The 21,428-nt window shown below is 28.8% G+C and overlaps 1 protein-coding gene across 1 annotated transcript in view; it reads right to left on the bottom strand.

The window, feature by feature from the left end:
* Positions 1 to 21,428, bottom strand: part of LOC107444379 (extracellular matrix organizing protein FRAS1) — a 90,356-nt gene that overhangs the window by 5,055 nt on the left and 63,873 nt on the right. The window contains exons 46-61 of the mRNA XM_071187135.1: positions 21,314 to 21,394; positions 20,819 to 20,988; positions 19,504 to 19,627; positions 19,089 to 19,282; positions 17,647 to 17,782; positions 14,542 to 14,750; positions 13,118 to 13,268; positions 11,132 to 11,335; positions 10,056 to 10,243; positions 9,259 to 9,342; positions 9,005 to 9,181; positions 8,076 to 8,199; positions 7,108 to 7,250; positions 5,094 to 5,420; positions 1,832 to 2,090; positions 673 to 833 (exon numbers count right to left, since the gene is read on the bottom strand). Of these exons, the coding sequence (XP_071043236.1) occupies positions 673 to 833; positions 1,832 to 2,090; positions 5,094 to 5,420; positions 7,108 to 7,250; positions 8,076 to 8,199; positions 9,005 to 9,181; positions 9,259 to 9,342; positions 10,056 to 10,243; positions 11,132 to 11,335; positions 13,118 to 13,268; positions 14,542 to 14,750; positions 17,647 to 17,782; positions 19,089 to 19,282; positions 19,504 to 19,627; positions 20,819 to 20,988; positions 21,314 to 21,394 (2,732 nt within the window). The remainder of the gene's footprint in view (positions 1 to 672; positions 834 to 1,831; positions 2,091 to 5,093; positions 5,421 to 7,107; positions 7,251 to 8,075; positions 8,200 to 9,004; positions 9,182 to 9,258; positions 9,343 to 10,055; positions 10,244 to 11,131; positions 11,336 to 13,117; positions 13,269 to 14,541; positions 14,751 to 17,646; positions 17,783 to 19,088; positions 19,283 to 19,503; positions 19,628 to 20,818; positions 20,989 to 21,313; positions 21,395 to 21,428) is intronic.

Genomic DNA, 21,428 nt, shown 5'->3' with positions numbered 1-21,428 from the left:
GGTGTTATTGAAGTTATAAAAACCTGTTTGATTACCAGAAGAAACAGAGAGGAGTTGAAAGGTGATTTATAAAAACATCTCCAAATTTTATCAATAGACTAGTTTTCACGATTTTACTTCCCTCTTTCTCATTAGTGATTTGCAGGATTTCAATAGCATTTTTGTTTTTCCATTGCTTTAATATTAATTTGTATACTTTTATGACGGCTGGTTATACTTTTTACGTTTTAATGTAATTTTGTATGTTTTCCGCTTTTAAAAAATAGCACTTTTTTAAAATTCTCAATATATAGCATATATTTCAATCATAGCATATTTTTCAATCTCAAAATCCATTCATACTGTTAAATAAATTTTTATAGAAGTCTAATAAGGAAGCCAATACGAATACTCAAAATGAAATACCATACGGATAACGTCTTATCTTAAAAAAGGAGTATAGCAATTTAGTTTCACTGATACTTCATATTTGTATTACAATGACTAAACTATAAAAAATATATTAATTTTCAATTCGCTCTTTAATAATGCGGAAGTGAGTGTACTAAATATCATATTTGCCCTTCATTTTTAGAATAAGACAGTGCTTATCAAAAGCATATTGAATTTTGGTCAAAATTAGGCAATTTAATCCCTTAGAAACTTAAAAGAAATGAGGGTAGAAGCTCTTACTTTAAAGTTGTAATCCGAAGTGGCTCTCCAAAACTGTATTGGTCCATCAAACGTTTGTTCACTCCATAAAAGTTCCAAGTGAAATTGCAGATGAAGATTTTCGGGAGCGGAGACGTAACTTTTTTCACTAGGAAGAGTATGGTGATCTAAGACGAAACATCCTGAAAGGGTAAAGAATATTTCATGAAGAATCAGACAATAAGAGAACTTCTATAAATAATGTACGGTCAATTACAAGATGCGGTTAATAATAAACAGGATTGATCAGAAAATATTATGTGAATTACAAATCCATTTAATAAGTTTCTAAATATCCCCCTTTTCTACCGTAATGCATTTCTATGTAAAAAATTCAGAAACAACTTTAAAAGTTCCTTTTCGAAACATTGACATTGGGTTTTTTATTAATGACTTTGACATCAATTAAAAAGCTTGTTAATTAAGCAAAATATTTCGTTTAGGAGGTTATGGAGATGAATCATTCATATAACAATTCGGAAAAATTTCTTGCAGCCTTTTCATTTTAGAAATTGAAAAGTTTACTAAATCGAAAGTTGCAAGGTTTAAGGTTGTTGAAGACATTAAAAATTAAAAATGACTTAATGAAGAACTTTGAAGGATCTAAAGGAAAAAGACTTTAATGGAGCATTTCGAAACAAGACCCTAAAAGTTGCTTCTGAAACTTATAGATCAAACTCAGAAGTAACATTGAAATAATTATATTGGTGTGTAATTGGTATAATATTTACAAGAATTATTATATTAATCCTGGAAATGAATAACCACACCAAGCTTTAGATGAAGTTCAAGCTCATGAATGTTATTTTTTCTTCGCAAATATTATACTTCATTAGTAGCTATAATAGGTTTATTCAGTTAACCAGAATACAAGTTTATAGATTGATTGTATATTAAATATGGATAACTGATGTATTCTATTTACATAATAATTGGAAAAATGGATTACCACAGAATTTCACAAATGTTTTGTCTCAAAAGAAAGCATGACCGGCAGAATTATTTATAACTAAGTAGTTGTAATTATAGATCATTAGGTTGGTTCAGTTAACAAGTATCCAAGTTTATACATTGAGAACATATTTAATGCAAATAATTGGTTCACTTTTTTAAACAATTATCGAACAAGCAAAAAAATTACCATAGAACTTCGCAACTGTCTTGAATTCGAAAAACATGTGACCGGCAGAATTAGTACTGACACGAATAAGGCTTACACTAGCTCCAACTGATGTATCTGAATGAGCACCAGATTTCCATAAGAATGTGTTGTAGAAAAAGGAAAATTCTAATTCTGTTCTATGTTCAACTGAGGTCCATCCAGTGGGTGCAGTTGCAAATACGTATGTGACATATAGGGGGAGCAATACTGTAAGATATGTTTGATCAGAATCTCGTACCTAGAAAAAAAAAGTTTAATGTATATCATGCTTATAAGTTAAGTAAAAAACATATTTTTGCTGATTACTCAAGAATTAGGGAATCAAATCAAATGAAATTAAAATGTTGATAAATCAAAGAAAACAATTCGAACTTAGGATCATTAGTTGGGCATGACAATACGATAGTCCAAAAAGGATGTAGAGAAATTGTACTCGTGTAGGGTTTAATCGCATAACCCCCTGACAGCAGTGCTGGTTTCATAATGAACTCGCAACCTATTTAAGAGTTTTAAAAAAAAGTTTTGAGGCCAACTTATTCCATAAAGAATTTTTTCGTCTCGGAAGGTTTCTGTCACGAGCATCCTAGACATCGTCGATGAGATCTAGATCCTTTGAATACCATCGGTTTCTCTGCATTCCTCGACCTGCCCAGAGTCCTTTGTGTGCCCATGTTGTTATTCAGAAAAGTCAAGGTATCTTCCTGACACTCCTGATCAAAGGAGATCAGTCCGATTGAATTTATGCAGGTAGCATCAACTTTCGACTGTGTATCAGTGTTCTTTTCACAGATAAATCCCAATTCAATCTGAACAATGAATATTCAAAGTGTTTTCATATGAAGAAAACAAGAGGGTAGGTACCATCTTTAACATTATCGAAGTGAACTATTATGAAAGTTCGGGTGTTATGGTATGGACTAGCGTGATGTTTTACTGCCAAATAGGTCTGCACTCTTTCAGCAAACTCGACTCTTTTCGGTGAATACAAAGTATTTATTACACAGTGAATATACAGTAATAATAACAGAATTTTACAAAAATTAGCATCGGGTTTCCTATGACTTACATTTCTTTAAATCAAGTTTGTTTCTGCTACGAGTAATGCAATATTTTGCTGTTTGATGATTATAACTCTTCTTCTTCTACATTTTAATATTTTCTTATTAAGAATTACTTTTTAAAATAATTAAAAGATTAAATTTAGACTGAAAGGAAAACTGATTTGGTTACTTGAAAAAGCCAGCCATTGTAATTTATATTTAATTTGAATAGAAATATCTGAGGTAACATCCGTCGAAGATACCTCATTTTCAACCATACATCAATTGATTAATTAATTCTCAGTTACAGCTTCAGTTAATGGAAAAAAGGCATTGCTCTCATTTGCAATCAGGAGGTGTTGACAGATTGATGGATTCAGGAACAACATAGGTTGGATTTTTTTTATGTAATATGTAAGCTAAAACAAAATGATCCTTGCTTATTTGCCGAACTGACTGTGGGAGTTAACGGTTAAAGCTTAAAAGTTGCAAAAATATTTTAATAAGTGTTGAATGAAATGCGAGTATTTGATAGTATAAATATTAATAGAAAAATTTATAAATAATTAAAATATTAGTTAGCTGTCTTTTCGATAGTATCTTTTTTGATCTCGAAAGAAAAATTCGTTTAAGGTTAGAAAATCTTTGACCATAGTTTTTGAATGTATTGTTGGAAGGGATAGGTGAATTGTGAAATTATTAAGAAATAATTTTCTACCATTTGCATTTAACATGATACGCGTTAAGTAATTAGCAAATTTAATGTAATGACAGTCTCAGTGTGACATAAGTTTCAGACTACAACTTATGCTAAATATTTAAAAAAAAAACTGACATTTTGTTACGATGTCTATTTAGGTTATAATTTTATTTCACAATTAACGAGGGCAGTCAATACATCATTTTATTTTCCACTAGTTGAATACTCGTTCTTCATATGGGGTAAACAAGTAAATAATCAAAAATGAGTATTAAACAACGTTCCGTAATCACGGTCAAAACTGAAAGGTCACAATTACTAAAGTTAAAATAATTCCTATTAATTTACAATTACCTATGACTTAACATTATTAGATAATGAAAAACAAGCTTTTAAAAGTTCAACTCATAAAAATAAAGTTTAATTATACTCCGTATCATTCGATACCAAAAATGATGCTACTGATCACTGCGAGCACACTGAAGTCCAAATAGCAACAATCAAGTAATTTTACCGATGATTTTTCGCTTTAGTAAATAGCTTAGAATTTTTAATACATATTACCGTTGATTTTTCCTTATTTAGGTTTATAGGAAACAAATTTTTAAAACATAACTATAAATAAAATTAACACGTGGCTTCAGATAATTTTAAATGAACTAACTGTGTAAAATCGCCTTATCATGACGTCCAACTTTGATTTTACACAAACTTGCCTGACTCGATGAATACACATAAAAAACGTTCTTGTACACGCAAACACTGAAATACACCGTTGAGCTCGCCTTAGATCAAATATAGTTTTAAGCTAGCAAGCATCATTAAAGTTATTATTTAAACTATTGAAGAAACAGAATAATCTGTCGTTTAATAATCGCATAATTCCGACTCTATGCGAATAATTTGTTTTTCACACCCGAATCTTCCCACCCATTCGTCCTTCTCGAAAAGACTACTCAAAATTTTTGAGTGTAATATTATTATGTTTTTGTTGTTGTTGATCGGAGGCTATTATTACCCTCAAGACCCTGGCACAAACGGTTCTGGAATTATTTTATAACCGTCGTTGAGCAGTCAACCCAATTTTTGGGTTTATGACTACTAATGTTCAACTCCGCAGCCTTGTAATTTTGAACCCAATCCAGAAGACAAGGGACCACCTGGATGAAGTATTGGGAGAAATTTATTTGCCTTCGTGGAGGACATTTTAATGGAACTAGCCCGCATTTGCGTTACATGGAGAGGAATACCACGAGAACCTCCCACGGTTAGCCTGACGGCAAAGGGACTCTAATCTATGATCAGTCTATCACTGAGGAAATTTCACATCAGCACTGTGGTCGGTGTAAGCCGGATGCGGATTCGTATAGAATAGCCATCGCTGGATTCGAACCCGGTTCACTTCATTGGTAGGTGAACACTCAATCCTCTGAGCCATCGCGGCCCTCTTATAACAGAGACACCAGCGGAATATTATAATTATCTTAGATTTGAAACTTACCTTAAAATCAGTGGTTACGGTTCCGCCACATAGTTCAACAAGTTCAGCCATTGTGTACCATGCATCGAACTCCCATTTGCATTTCTTTAAATTAAGATGTTGATAGAGAATCCTTGTATTATTAGGACATTGCTCTCCGTTGAAAGGGAAAGCAGAATTAATATCATCTAAGAGGGGATTAAGGCTCTTTATGAAGCTTTCATGTTTTTCAAATGATGACACGCTCTGCAAGTTTGAGCAAATGTGTTGCTGTCTGTAAATATGCTGGGTCAATAGAAAATCCACGTTATGAAGTGGATAAGTTGAGAGTAGAGGTAGAAGTCCATCCTAAATAAAAATAAAATAAAAAATAGTAAAATTAATTGAAATAAAAAGGAAATAATATAAAATTAAAATAACAAATGATGTAAAATAAAGCAAAAATAATAAGGTACTTTTAAAAAATCAAAATTTTTTTTCTATGGCTTTCCTCTACAAAGTAAAATATTAAATATAAGATGTAACTTATTAGAATCGAATTGATATAGTCTTAGTTACTTTTTAGATATTATGCTTATTTTATAAACGGTTTATCTTAAAATGTGTTGCAAGAATTTCTTATAAATTTTTTTTATAGAAATAAGATGAAGAGTCAACGGTTCATTTGATGTTATTATAGTCTTTCGAAAGTCACCAACTTTTTAAAATGAGTAAAACACAAAACGAAACTCCCGAATAGCGCGAGTTACGACTGATGAAAGAAAATGAAAAGTAGTTGTTTTATTTGATGTTATTAATGATATTCGAAAACCACCACTTTTCATCTGCTTTCTATAAGAAAATTTTTTATATGAAATTTTTGTTACACATTTTAAGATAAACATTTATAAAATGAGCGTAACAACTAGAAAATTAATAGAGGCTATATCAACTCGTTTTGTTACAAGTTACATCGAATATATACATATTTTCTCACTTTTTCGAGCAAAACCATGATTTTTTCCTTTTTTATTAATTTCTTAAAAAATTATTTTATTTTATTCTTTTTTATCTACGGATTCGTTTTTTTCTTTTTTTTTTAAAATATTGCACTTTATTTTTTTCATATTTGCAAATTTGGTATTTGTCTATTTGAAGTTGATTGTATTTGTGCATATCAAGAGATAAAAAGTTAAATAAATCTGCTTATCTACTTACTGTATTACCTGATTTTATAGTTTGGTAAATCGAAATATTAGCACTTTCCAAACGCCTGGGAAACAAGGTAACAGATCTGTTGATGCTTTTACGTTCAGTTTTAAGGTTGTTTTTCGAAGCTTTTGTTGTCTCATGAAAAGATACCTTTTTGCGAATAATATGTTGTCTTCATAACTGATAAGAGTTTGCAACAGTTACTCATGACTGTTGGGTCAAGCTTAGCCTATCTTTAGCCAGCTCCCTCTAACCTGAAACCAGCTAATCTGAAAAACCACAATTTTGTGAAAATGAAAAACGCTTGTGGTTTAATTTTTTTATATTTAAAATCCGACTCCAATGCTAAAATTATCTGGGCTCTTTAAAATTTGCAAAAAATAGGAATAAGGCCTTGATAATTTTCATCGTGGTGGAAAAATGTCGCCAAATTAGCGATTTTTACAAAAAAGTTTAATAACTTTCATAAAATTCAATTTATTTGTCCGTTCTAAAGCACAGATAATTCTTCACGGCAAGATCTGTAATATCACGGTGAGATCTGTAATGTTCATGGCAAGATCTGTGATATCAATAAATAGTTATTTCAAATTTACGTACATATTTCACCCGAAAAATTCTTTTTGGCTTATAATAGCAATACATTATTAGATTTTCACCCATAAAAATTGAATTTTTTTGTGAATTAAAATCTTTTTTTGCATGCGTCAATTCTTTATAAATTTCATTTCGATTTTTTAGTATATTGAAAAAGGAAATAAAACTATATATAGTGAAACAAATATTTTTATCATTTGTAAGTGATATATAACACTGCAGTTGAATGATTCTGCGGTATACTCACCTCGTGAGGAATTTCAACATGAATATGAAGTTCATTTGGATGGTACAAATCAGATGAATTCAGATGATTGAGTGTGGCTAAAAATGGCTGTATCTGAAGATTAAAAGGAGAATCCTTGGATCTCAAAGATGAATGACAAAATCCTGTAAAATGAAAGCTAGTTAAAAGCAAGTTTGAAAAAAAAACAGACAACGATTTTGTGATTAATGCGATTTTGTGATTAATAATACATTTTTTTTTAATCAATAAAGTACGGAAATGTTCGTGTTCGCCAAGTTCACCATTTAAAAATGACCTTATTTCTTCAACGACGTTTAACAGCCGAACCATTTATCGGATATAATTCTTAGACAGATTTTGCATTCCTTTCTAAATTTTTCATACCGATTTACAAGTTCAACACAACACAAGTTCCACGCGACAAGTAATTACTTAAAGTTGCTGTAGTGTCGATTTAGTTAAGCGGATGAAAGTTGTTATTTGATGAAGAAGGGTGCAAAGCTTTTCTAATTTAACTATGAAACATAGTAATTTTAAACTTGTCGCAGATGACCAGCTGATTTTTTAAAAGTTAAATAACGAAACAAGCCTACCTTTGTGTCGGACATTTTTAGTGAAATTTCCCTATTTTCGTTAAAAGGAGAGGAAGACCATGAAAACTTCTAAAAAAAAAAAAAAAAAAAAAAACAGGTAGTCCAGCGCAATGGGATTCAAGTAAGTGCTCCGTTGATTCACTTTGATACTATGATTTATATATATATATAATTTTCTGACATTTCTTTCTTCTAAAATCCTTACATTTTTTAGCATAGGGTGTTCAAAAACACTATTTATAGCAAGAATGTCAACATTAATTAACGTAAGTTATCTTCAAAATCATTGCAATGAACTGAATATATCTACCTTAAATTGCAATGCACTCAAATAAAAAAGATATTTTAATGGCCAATGTACAAATATTGTTTTACCTATATCGGAGCTGATTTTAACCACGTCACTTTTCAAAGGAATTCCCAGAGAGCCTTTTTCATCTTGAGGCTGAGCAATGCAGCGAATTCGTTCTTGAGGGCGGAAATATATGCTATCTAGTATCTAACAAATAAAAATTAATTAAAAATAATTATTAAGACATTGAGTTAAATAACACTGGGGAACAAATTTTTTGTTATCTTTATATAACTACTTAATCTTGCCTAATTCAGGTGTGGAGATTTCAAATCTGAAATTCGTTTTGCTCCTAAAGATACAGATTTCTTTTGAAATGACATTTTTAGTCACTTTTTTTGGTGGATTGCACTAGTTTAAAAAATTATATACAACAGGGGTTCACGTAAATGTTGTGTCAAACTTCTAGGGGAGTTAGGGCAAATCACCAGGATTAAAAATGCACAAGAAATGTCCGGAAATATGGTTGCATGCAGCTAAGTTCGCTTCTCTATTATGACCTATTTAGAAGCACACGAAGAATCAGTTTATAATCGGGAAGCGTCCCTAGCGGCGTATGATGACATTTCCTAGTATAGATTCCTAAGCAATTTTAATCTTGATGTTGTGCCCTAACTCCCCAAGAAGTTGGTTGTAACACTTATTCGACACATTGTTATGTATAACGTTTTTAGATTTGTGCATTTCGACAAAAATTAGACTAAAAATGTCATTACAAAAAACCGTAGCTTTGAGAGAGAAATAAATTGCAGACTTAAAATCAGAGATACGAAAATATCTGAGATTTGTTAAAAAGTTTAATGCAACAGAAAACAAGAAAAAAAATTGTTCCCCAGGGTAATCCTTAACACATTGATTTGAATAATTATTTTAACTTTAAATCAAATAATCGTTTTGACATTAATTCGAGTGTTAGAAATTAAAAAAAATCAAATGCAATATATTTAACTACCTTTTCATGTGCTGATGTATACAAAGTTGATTGAACAACTGTTTCAAAATCTGACACATCTTCATTATCTGAAGGCATAGCAATCTCCCAAGAGTATCGGATAATCGATGAATTAATTTTAGATTCCGTACAAAATGAATTCGTTGTGAAGTAGTTAGGATAATTTTCATCACATGGCTGTAAAGAAATGTTTTTGTTTTAAAAAGAACATTATAAGTGTATGATTGGTTATTTTTTTAATTATTAATACTTACAGATACACAAACAAGTGGGTACCCAGCAGTAGGATTTTCGGACATACCTTTTGAAACGTTATCATAATATAATAACGAAACAACCTGCAATAATTAATCAAAATAATATAATTATGCATAAATTAAATAATTAGAACTATTTTATATAGAATCAAAAATATAGAACCCAAAATCAACTTATCCATGTGAATACTATTTTACCAATAGTATATGAAAGTAAGTTGAGTGAAATAGTTAAATAGTTCCTAAGAAATCGAATTTTGAAAATACTACTCTTTTAAAATTCGATTTCTCAGGAACTATTCGACCTATTTCGCTCACATTTTGTATTTTACCATACAAAATTACATTCATGAAGTTGTAATACATAAAGTTATAATACATTAAGCTGTAATGCATGTAACTACATGAAGTTGTAATGGTAACTAATCAAAATTATTAAGTTTTAATTTTATCCCAATAAAATTTTAAATTAAACATGCGTTAATACAATAAAAATGTTTCAGGTTTTTTAATTGAATGGTCTTTAGTTTTGATTTAACAATTTGTTTATAGTTAAGAAATAAAAATCATTGCGTAGCAATTGTGGGATTGCTGCTCAGTGAAATGAGCAAGGTTCAGAGTCTACTTGTTCACCATTAAAACAATTTAAAGAGCTAACAGAAATTGCAATATGTTTGTTATTAATCTGGTGTTATAAAGTTATTATTTAAGCATTTTTTAGCATATTAGCAAAAACATATAAAATTTCCATCGTAGTGCTAACATGCTTAATTACTTGAATTACATATACATACCACAGGGATAGTGGGTAATATTAAATTTTCTGACGATTGAACACCAGCTATTCTGATAAGGGCTTTTGAAACATTGCCAATTTTTGCATTCACTACTTCATCTGGGCCCAATAAGACCGTGAAAAATGTTGACCAGTTCCTTCGTTTGTTGTACAGAATATCAACATAAAATGTTTTATTCTGTTCTCCTAAAAGCAAAGAGTGCGAAATATTTTTAAAACAATTATTTGATTTGCAATCAATAAAACAATACACGTATAGCAATATAAGAAAAAAAGAATAGGTATTGAGAGAGCTATCAAAATTTTTATAATTCGACGAATTAGCTTTAAAAAATATCAACTAAATTTATAATCTATATAAAAAAAAATAAATAGAAAACAAACTTTTTAATTATATATTTCTACACTTGTTCCTTTTATGGGGAGAAAAAAAATCGAAAATAGTAATAGAGTTAGATTCCGTGAACATACATACTAGATTTTAAATCCATAACTTCACTGAGAAAAAAAGTATGGTCCAAACTACTAAAATATGACAAAATTTACCATGCTTCTGGCTCTATGGGAATGCATTTTTTGTCGAAGTGCTTTGGTAATGATTTTTGTAAAATTAACAATAAAATGTGGTTTTACAATATGTGATAAAATTTGGTAATTTCATCATGATACCTTAAAACTAGCAGAAAAACCATTCATTCAGTTAAATTTACTTTTCAGTTTTGCATTTTTTATGAAATGTGTGGTATTAAGAATTATAACTTTAAAAACCAAGATTTCTGGTAAACCATTACTATATGAACGAATGGATGATTACTGAATCAATGGTTTAATTACTGCATATTTTGGTTACATTAACAAAAATTAATTATTTTTTATGTAACCAGAAATGTCATTCCTATACAAATTAATTTTCAATTAATTTGTCAATTTTATCAATTAAATTAATTTGGTAATTTTTCAATTTTACAGCAATTTTTTTTCCCTTCATGTTGTTTTCAAATGTACTTGATCTGTATATTGTATAATTTATGTAATAAAATGCACTAGATCTGTCAAAAAAAAAATCATACTTACCAGGCAAAAAGTTAAGAAGTTTGCTTTTTGCATGATAATCTTCTCCGGATGATGCTGATCCATCAATTGTGCTCACTCTAATTTTTGATGTCACACTCAAATCTCCTCTTCTCACAATCGGTATCCGTACTGAAAGTGATCCACTGCTTGGTAACATCTCATCAGAAATGATAAATTCTTTTTTATCTAGCTCTATCCTGGTAACTTAAATAAATATAATCTTTATTAGAATTTATTTGCATAATTGATAACAACCCAAAAATTAAATATTACATAGGCTAATCAAAGAATATATTGAGTTTTATTTTAAGGGTTTTACTTCATTCATATTTTATCAAGGAAATGGGTAAAAAAAATTGAACTCAAACTTTGCACAAAACTATAAAGTTAGTATTAAAATATTGAATTAGATAATTGTTTAAAAATAAATAAATAAAATAAAAATCTATTTAAAAGTGTGAAGGAAAATAAGAATATGAAACTTTAACTCATCTGTTTAGGTAAAAAATGAATTTACTGTGATTGTGTTATAGTTTTGCATCAGTTAACATATTTCATATTAATATATAAGTTTGTATAGCACATTAATTCAATAAAAGAAAGTAATTTAACATAAAAAACAAATTCAATAGAAAACAATAATGGTAATGTATTTTACATATTCTGAGTTAGTCTCAGAATATGTAAAATGTACAGTCATCTGTTGAGTTTTCATAGTTTTTTTACATAATGAGTACATAATGAATCACAGTTTTTTCATAGTTTTTTGCATAATGAGTCAGCAACTTTAATAGGTTATCATTAAAGTTAATAAAATTAAATTACTGTCAAAAAATGTTTATCTATCTTCATCATATTAAGATATAGAAATTAAGATGTTTTTGTTTTTAGTTTAGAGTTATTTTGAAATTCATTTTGTGATTTTTTTAAAAAGTTTAATTAAAGGTATTTAAGGTATCTGACTGGGTTCGACACAATAATTTTTGAAAACCGCTTTGACTAAAATTTTGACATTATTTTTTGGAAGCAGGGGTCCACAAATTATAAATCTAAACTAAGCTTCAAAATTTATAAAATATTTCTCCAAAATGAGTTCAAAATTGAGCTTGAAAGCTACAATTTTTTCATGTCATGCTAACATTTCTGTAACTAATTGTAATGCATAAATATCAGAATATACTAGATGTGGTTACCTGTGTTTTGAACTAAAATATTTAAAACATTTCAAATATACAATGAAATAGAACTGAATATACTGACCAATAATGATTTTTTTTAAAAATTCTTAACATTCTAAGAAAATCACACTTATACCTTAGCTTTAAGTACAAAACATACCTAACATTAGACAAAATCTGCATACAAAGTCTCAAAGAATTTTATTAAAATTTCTTTTTGTAATACGTGTTATCGCGATGAAATTTTTATTAAAAGTAATGTTTTTCAGAAAATGTATTTAAAATGCCCTCAAGGTTCCGGTACTTTTTACCGTAAAATCCATTTTTACCGGAACATGTTACGGAACAAAGAAATCTGATATCTCGTAGTTTTTACAGTGATTGCCGTAAAACCCCTGAATTACTCTAATTCAACAAATATTACGATTAAAATTATGGTATAATATTTGACGGTAAAAATGGATTTTACGGATAATAAACCCATAGTACCGGATTTCTTAGTTTTTTAGTGTTTTGGTTTAAATTTTGTCAGTCAACAAAAAATAAGACAACTATAACTTCATTTCTAAAAACTTAAGTAGAAATGTTTAAAGTGTTTTTGAAAGGCAATGAGCTAATGTTGAAATTATTAAAAATCAAAGTTTTTGTCGAAATTTACCCAGCCTGATACTTCTATAATTTTTTTGGAAAATGAAGTTAAATTTCTTAGACTAATTGTTATTAAAATATTTTTTATTTCCGGAAAAAAATAATAATTAAAAATAAATTAAAAAATAATGATCGAAAGTTGTGCCAGTGTGTTACTAACCATCTTCTTCATCAATTATATGAACATGTACTAATTTAGTTTCGCCGATTTCTGTTGCAGTATCTTTCGGATTTGGTTTTAACTCTGCTTGGAACGATTCTTTAGTTTCATAAATATCATCATCGTATAGATTTATTCTGCAATATGAAAGCTGAAAAAGACGAAGAAATATTTCAGCAATACTTAAAATTAAAAAAAAATAATAAATACGCATTTTTTTACTTCAATGAACAGAACTGATTTGTTGATTGATTTCAACCCTTAATGAGAATTAAAAAAAAAATGTGAAAAATTAAATTATTCTTAGCGCTTAACTTTTCATCATTGAAACTTTAAACCACTCCTATCATAGGAACTCCTTAATCTACAATTTGTTTAATATAATATAAGGAATACTTATTCACATTCGATATTCTACTTGCAGTGATTTATTTAAAATGGATGAATTAGTTAGAGGTAGAGGATTTTTATCATTTATGTTAGATTAATTTATTTTATTATAATTTTGAACAGAATTTACAAGAAAGTTATCTCAAATGAAACTCATCATATGGGTTTTATTTGCATTTAAATGATTTAATTATGGAAGTCTTGATTTACTTTGAAACTCTCCGATTTCGATTGTTCTCTGGTTCCGATTTATTCTGATATATAAACTTGGTTTTGTTTTGCTTAATCTAATAACATTAAGCCACCGGGAAGAGCTACAAATAAAGATAATAATAATAATATCCTTCTTTCTCTCTGTATATATATATATANATATAATGGAACTGTTTAAAGTTTTTTTTGTTGTTGATATTACCACTAAATGCCACTTAGTTTTGTGTATGATTTTGCAGCACTGATTAATATTTATTTTAGTTATTTTCTTTTAGTCCCTAACGAAGAATTGGTATTGAGTTTGCATGGAATATGTTGTTGTAGTTTATTTACGTCGCACTAGAGCTGCCCAATGGGCTATTGGTGACGGTCTTGGAAACATCCCTGAGGATGATCCGAAGACATGCCATCACAATTTTGATCCTCTGACGAGGGGATGGCACCCTCGCTTCGGTAACCCGACGACCTGCACGCTAAGTCGAGCACTTTACGGTTGAACAGTTTAACGAGGACCAATGCCACACACCCTCGGTCCCTGCGCAGACTGATCCAAGTGGTCACCCACCCACACACTGATCGCAGCCAGTGATGCTTGACTTCGGTGATCTGCTGGGAACCGTGTCTTAACGATCAGTCCACTGCGGGACGCATGGAATATGAGACTGGCATATTTGACAGTTATAAAACGATACACGAGTTAATAGATTAATCTCTAAGATTTAACTAGACTCGAACTTAATATTTATTCACGATTATTATCAACATTAAAAGTTTTTGGATAACATTGTTTTCATTATCATCTTATCACTTGAGAATTTAACCTTTTGGTCAGGAAGAAATAGGATAATCGATGTCCTCCTTGAGACGTATCTTTCTTCATAATCCTCTCTTGAAGTAGCACTGCCATCACGAGTAACACAATACATTGATGAATTTTGACTTGTATCTCCAGTCCTCGTAATCGGGATATCAATGAATAGATCCGTTTCTTTGACAGTAACTTTGCTGATATTAAATTGAACAATGGATTCTGCGCAAACAAAAAGTGTAGTTAAGTTATTTAAAGCAGAAGATCTTACTTTATGCATCTTTAGGGCTTTTTGATGCAGTAAGAAATTTAAAAACTTGGGAATCTACTATTTATAGTGATATTTCTGAAATATGAAAGATCATGCATATCGAGCATATGAAAGATCGAAATCTGTGAATGTCACGCGAAGAAAAAAAGTGTATGCAGAACTTATAAAATATACAAAAATTTATTGTGTTACTGGCATTATAGGTACACCACCGAAAGCGTTTCGGTAATTTTTACCGAAGCTCTTCGGAAATAATTTTGGTATAATTAACAATGAAACATGGTTTTAAAAAAAGAGATAAAATTTCGTAAATGTGGTAAAATTTTATAAATTTATCATGTAGTAATAATCAATCATTCAATATTCGGTTTAATTTACTTTCCAGTTTTATATTTTTTAATAAATAGTTGGTGATAAAAACTATAACTTTGAAAACCAAAATTTCCGGTAAACCGTAACCATATGAATTGTAAAAAACAAACAGACCAAATTGAATAATTTAAAGACTGCATATTTCGATTTTATTAACACAAATTATAGTTTTTTTTTCTTCTAGAAATGTCGTTATCATCATTAAATGTCATTTCATAGTTTCTTTGGTAAATATTTAAAAATATTTAGATAACAATTTCATAGTTTCTTTGGTAAATATTTGAAAATATTTAGATAAAAATAAGTTAATGTCAACACACTCCAGTGTATGTCGATATTTTCATAATCGTGGTAATAGTTTCGACGATATTCATATAATCGTGGTTTGAAGTAATTAATATTCGAAACATTTCTCTCTTATATCAACAAATTTTGATATTTATCAAGCACTGATGGTATAAGTATTGTTATGAAAAAAAATTATGGAACTGAACTTATATTTTATTCAACATTCACTGTTGAATATCAACATTTTCCGGTCTAGAAGCGAAACTATGATATTAACTAATGACTAAAATATGACTGAATTTTGGATATTCAGTCAAAAGCAACCATATGAACGACGACATTAGCTAGAAGAAGCTTACATAAAACGAATTTCAGATTTTCATGGTATCGCATATATTGTGTTAAATTTGGGAATTTTTAAACTAGTATAACTTGAATCAATTTTTGAATAACAAAGTTACAAACCAATATTGGAATTTCATTGAGAAAAGTTTGACCATTTCTGTTTTAAAATTTAAAAAACTAAATTATTATTACTGAATAAAAGGGTAGTGTACCATAAAAAGAGAAGAAAAAAAAATCACTACATTTTAAAATATTATGGCCAGTAGTTCAAACTCATATATATCTACGCTTTGCGGAATGAATTCAAACTTTGAAGCATATTTTAAGAAGCAAAACAGCACAGTTGAGTTGAAGGAATATAACATAGTTTTGTGAAAAGAGAATTAAAGGTTTCGTAATGTGATTATTAAAAAAAATAAAGTACGTTACGATTTTTTGTCCTTAAAATGTAAACGCAAGTATTACATTTTTTGATACAAAAACTGTAAATAAGCCCTGAATCACTGAATTGAAAAGTAAAGTTTTTTCAACGATGAAAATTATTTTCTAAGAGATTGTATTATAAGTAATATTGTTTACTTTTCGAATGATTTTGATGATCTTTATAACGGATGTTGTTCTGTGTGAATGCAATTGTACAAATTAAAATTGCTATGACGTAAACCAGGGCTCGAAAATTACATTGTCCTTGCATGCTAAGACCATGTAAAAATTCTGATTGGGTATGTATTTTTTACACATTTTGGTCGGGCAAGTAAATATTTAATCAGGAATATTTGAACTGTCATAATAAATATTTAATCAGTCGCATTTGAAAGTTGGCTATTTTGCACAAAAAAAAAAGAAAAAGCATGTTGAAAGCTATGTATTTGCTGATAATAGTACTTTTTTTGACAAATTAATTAGTGATTTCATGTCTTCATAAAAATGGCTTTTTAAAATTTTTTTTTTGTGGTAATGAAACTTTTACATTATGGTAAGAAGTTTATAAACTAATATGGCAGGCAGGGCCTGTTAAAACTTTGAGTATAAGCTGAATAATATTTCTGGTATAAACTGAAACTGAACCATAATTTCAATGTTTAGAATTATGATATGATTTTTTATCAAAAATATGTGCTTTATAACGTTTTACACAATGAATTTTTATTTTGATTCATTATTGAGTAGAATAGGGTTATATTCTTATGATTTCTTATTTTGATATGTTTGCAAGCATTAAATGTTATACTGAAAATAACAGTTATAGTAATCTAATCTAATGCAGTGTTTCCCAAAAGGGGCTATTCGTAACACTAATGTTCCAAGAAAGGATCACACTATTTACGATAATTGGAACTTTTTACCTAGAATTCCACTACTTATTTCATTTATTTTTATGAAATTATGTAAGTAAAATGCAAGAAAAAAAAAGAAATGATAAAATTCAAGAAAAAAAAATTCATATTTTTTTTTCAATGACAGTAAAATTATGGACACATTTTTTAATTTAAAAGACCTATGCACCAAGCGAATTCAGAACTTAAGTTGATGCCACTACACGCACACACCAACGAATTCAGCTTTCTTTATATAAAACCCAATTTTAAAAATTATTTGAATGAATGAAAAATTTGCATTCCGTAATGATAGCCTGAAATTGGGTTTTAAGGTTTAAATTTTTTTAATAGGAATGAAAAAATGAAATCTAACGTACCTACAAATGTTAAAATGCTTTAAATTGTTAATTACACAATTTATAAATTAAATTACTCAGTAGTAAATCAAAATGTACGTCGTTGCTGTTTTAAATGCACAACATTTTCTATCAGAAAAATTAATTATGTTTTTAAGTGTCCATACTTATCTTTTCTTTTATCATCGTAAAATTGATGTTTCTTGGATTTCCTAAGACGCAACCGGAAGGAGAATTTAAATAAATTCCGATCTGTCTCTCCCTAGTTTGATTTTCTTCAAAATTAAAACTAATATTATGAACCTGTAAAACACATTCAAAAATATCACTTGATTACATCGTATTTGCGATTAAAAAATCTTTGAACATTCATGTAATGTTAAAAATTAAGTAAGGGTAATCAAAAGAATGTTTTTTCTGTCAATTTTCTCTCGATTTTATTAAACATGATATGAAATTATTTTTAAAGCAAAGATATTCTAAATAAAATACAAGCGCAAATGCTTTCAGAGTAGTAGCCGAAATTCTGCGGCCATCTTCATTTTTAGTATGTTCTTTGGCTGCAGGGCCTACATTTATTTTTAATTCTCAAAACCTTTTTCATTTTTCATTAAAAATTATTGCAGCTAAATACGTTACAATATCAACTATTTATATTGAATGTACCATTAATTCTTTTTCCTACACAATTTAAGCAAATTACTTAAATAAAAAAATAGTAAAAACTATAGTGTTCTACTGAAAATATTTTCTTATATTTTTTTTATAATCGTCGTTGAACAGCTGACCCATTTTTTTGGGTTTACAACTACTATTGTACAACTCCACAGTCTTGTAATTTTGAACCCAATCCGGAAGACAAGGGAACACATGGATCAAGTATTGGGAGATTTTGTTTTCGTGGGGGACTCTTTGATGGAACTTACCCGCATTTGCGTTACATGAAGGGAAAAACTACGAAAACCTCCCACGATTAGACTGACGGCAAGGGGACTCTAATGCATGATCCGTTCATTACTGAGGATATTTTACGTCAACACTGTGGTCGGTGCAAGCCGGATACAGAATTCGTATCAATCAGGTATCACCGGGATTCAAACCCGGTTTGGAAGGCGTTCTCTTTATACCCTGAGCCATCACGAATCCTAAAAATATATTGATAGGACTAAGAAAATCCATTAATCAATTGAATGAACAAGTTAACTTGTTCATACATGTCACATTGAGTCGTAAGTCTCACGGCGCGATTGACATATTATGTTGTAACTTTTACATATTTACGAAAATCAATTTAATATTTGAATAAAATAACTTAAAAAGGCTAAACTAACAAAAAATGCAATAAGTTTATTTTTTATTTTTTGAAAATCTTGCTGTGTTATTTCATAACCATCTAGAAGAGTAGACTAATCAAGAACCCTTCGAAACAGATAAGGTTTTTCCCTCTTAAACTGAAGATGAACTGCAAATTTTAAAGTAAGATGTGGATTTTAAATTTAAGCAAACACAAGCGTGGGTTGTAAACTTAAGAATACATTGAAACTGTACATTGAAATAAACAGATGGGGTTCTGAATTATTATAATCTAGAAAGAAATTATATTACTTACCACAGTGGTTTCAAAAGGATAGAATTCAATAGGATTCGATGAAATCAACCGTCCTTCCTTACTTGTTAAAAGTTCGGATGAAACAGATATGATACATCGTTGTGAAAGGTCTACTCCTTTCCTAACGACAATAACAGGCAGATGTTTACCATAGAAAAATTCAGACGAGTCTTTCTTTAAAAATACTTCTGAAACTGAAATTATTTGGCTTAACAAACGCAGTATTAGAATATAAATTGCAATTTATAATTTAAAAGAATTATAATTTCTAATAATTTATACTTCTTAATATTTCTTTTTAACAAATCAATGATTTTTAAAGCAAAATATAAGAATTTATTAAAATACACTGGCATTTTAAGTGTAATGAAAAATTATTATAACCTCAAAGAATTAGATTAAAATTTTGATTTACCATCATTAGGACCATTGATTATGATTCGTGCCGAGCTATTGCCTCTAATTTGGCCAAAAGGATGAGGATTGGTCAAAGAAAGAAGAAATTCTTCTTTATTTTCCATTATATTGTCATCAATAATCTAAAAAAGACATTAAAATTTTTAATAAGAAGAATTGATTTAATAAATTAGGATTAATTGAGAAATTGATAACCATTTATAACCAGAAGTCGAAATTGTATATTTTTTGATTAGTATTAAAAGTTAAAAATAGATTTGAAAATTTCCTTAAAAAATAAAATTTATTGCTTTAATTTAACACTAGAAAGACGGAAATTTAGTATATACCTACATTGCCCAAAAGCAGTCAAAATGACTGGATTGTGAATGCGTAAATAAACTTGTTTAAAATTAATTTTTAAAATTTTTTATATTATTTTCAGTTATATAACAAGCTATTAGTCAATATTAACAATAAAAAAATTGTATGTTCTACAAAAAGTCACAAAATTCTAAGAAATTGTGTCATTATATACATCATTGTTTTTTCTAATTGAAATTAAAAGCAGTCAAAATGACTTCCTTAGGCAATCTAGTGTTAAAAAGGTAAAATATTTTAAAAATCTTGGGGCATAATGCAAAATGCTCAAAAAGTGTTGAAATCTAAAGCAATGTGAGGCTTAACAGCTAAAAATCATTTTTACAATTGCATTTACTAAACCATTTTCCATTTACAAATTAAATTTTGAATAGGATATGTAATAAAAAAATTCCCTTCACAAATTAAATTTTGAATAGGATATGTAATAAAAAAATTCCCTTCACAAATTAATTTGAAAATAAAAATTTGCAAATTTTGAACATTAATAATAGAAATTTAGTGAATTAATAGTTTAAAATGATGTGAAATGTAGTAACTTTACTTTTTATACATTTTCTGGTCATAAATAAAAATAATAAAATTGACTATTAAAGACATGCTTTATTTTTTTGCGAAGAACTCCTTTTTGATAAAAAGTTTTTAAAAATGTGTGAAAATTATTTTTATTTTGCCCAAATAATCCAGAGATTTGGCGAAATGCTCAAGTATAATTAATATTTGGAGCTCAAATTAATGACTCTCCCCCAGACTAAACAATACTAAGAATATTATCTCGATCGCGACTGTTATGTCTTGAGATTCGTTAGGGAAAGGTACGTTTATTCCGAAAAAAAAAATTTATTTTTGTTGTATATCGTTTTATCAGAATTAATAACCATACTTAAGGTCTGACCGTTAAATAAATACAATTAAATATAACATGATATAAAACCATAATCATAAAACGCAACCTCTACTATGCAATCAACTGTGGTTATTCCAGCAGGGAAAGTTATAAAAGATTTGTAATTAGAGAAACGACTGATATAATCTGATCCTGATCCTAGCCCATCTTCAGTGTTTCCTCTAGCAGTGATGTCCGATGTAACACACATTAAACTGATTTCTTGTCTAAGGTCACCTGAAATAATAGTATATACATTGATATTTATATTTAAATATATAGCTTGGTCATTATTAGTGTTTTTTGTGGTTGGTTTTTACCATTATTTTAAAATGCTGAAAGAAATTTGCATTCTTATTTACAATTTAGCAAGAAATAATTTAATATTAATTTATTATACTATCCATAACTCATAAAATTACAAAACAATAAGCAATGATATTTTTTTTGCGTATGCAGCTTTCAAGTATTTTGAAAGAATAGTTTTTGCAATGATATTTATGCTTGAATAGCATTAAGATTTGACATACATACATAAATAAATAATTAATTTATTCATTACCTTTGCGTTGAACTGGAACATGAAGTTGAAGCTCACTTTCATTAACTTTAAACACAGCATCTTTAAAACTCAAAGAAGGTTCTAGAAAACAAAATTATGAAGAAAGTATAGAAGT

The sequence above is a fragment of the Parasteatoda tepidariorum genome, chromosome 10 (assembly GCF_043381705.1).
Source record: "Parasteatoda tepidariorum isolate YZ-2023 chromosome 10, CAS_Ptep_4.0, whole genome shotgun sequence".
Lineage (NCBI taxonomy): Eukaryota > Metazoa > Arthropoda > Arachnida > Araneae > Theridiidae > Parasteatoda > Parasteatoda tepidariorum.
Note: the sequence above shows the minus strand (reverse complement) of the source record. Positions and strands in the feature narration are given on the sequence as shown.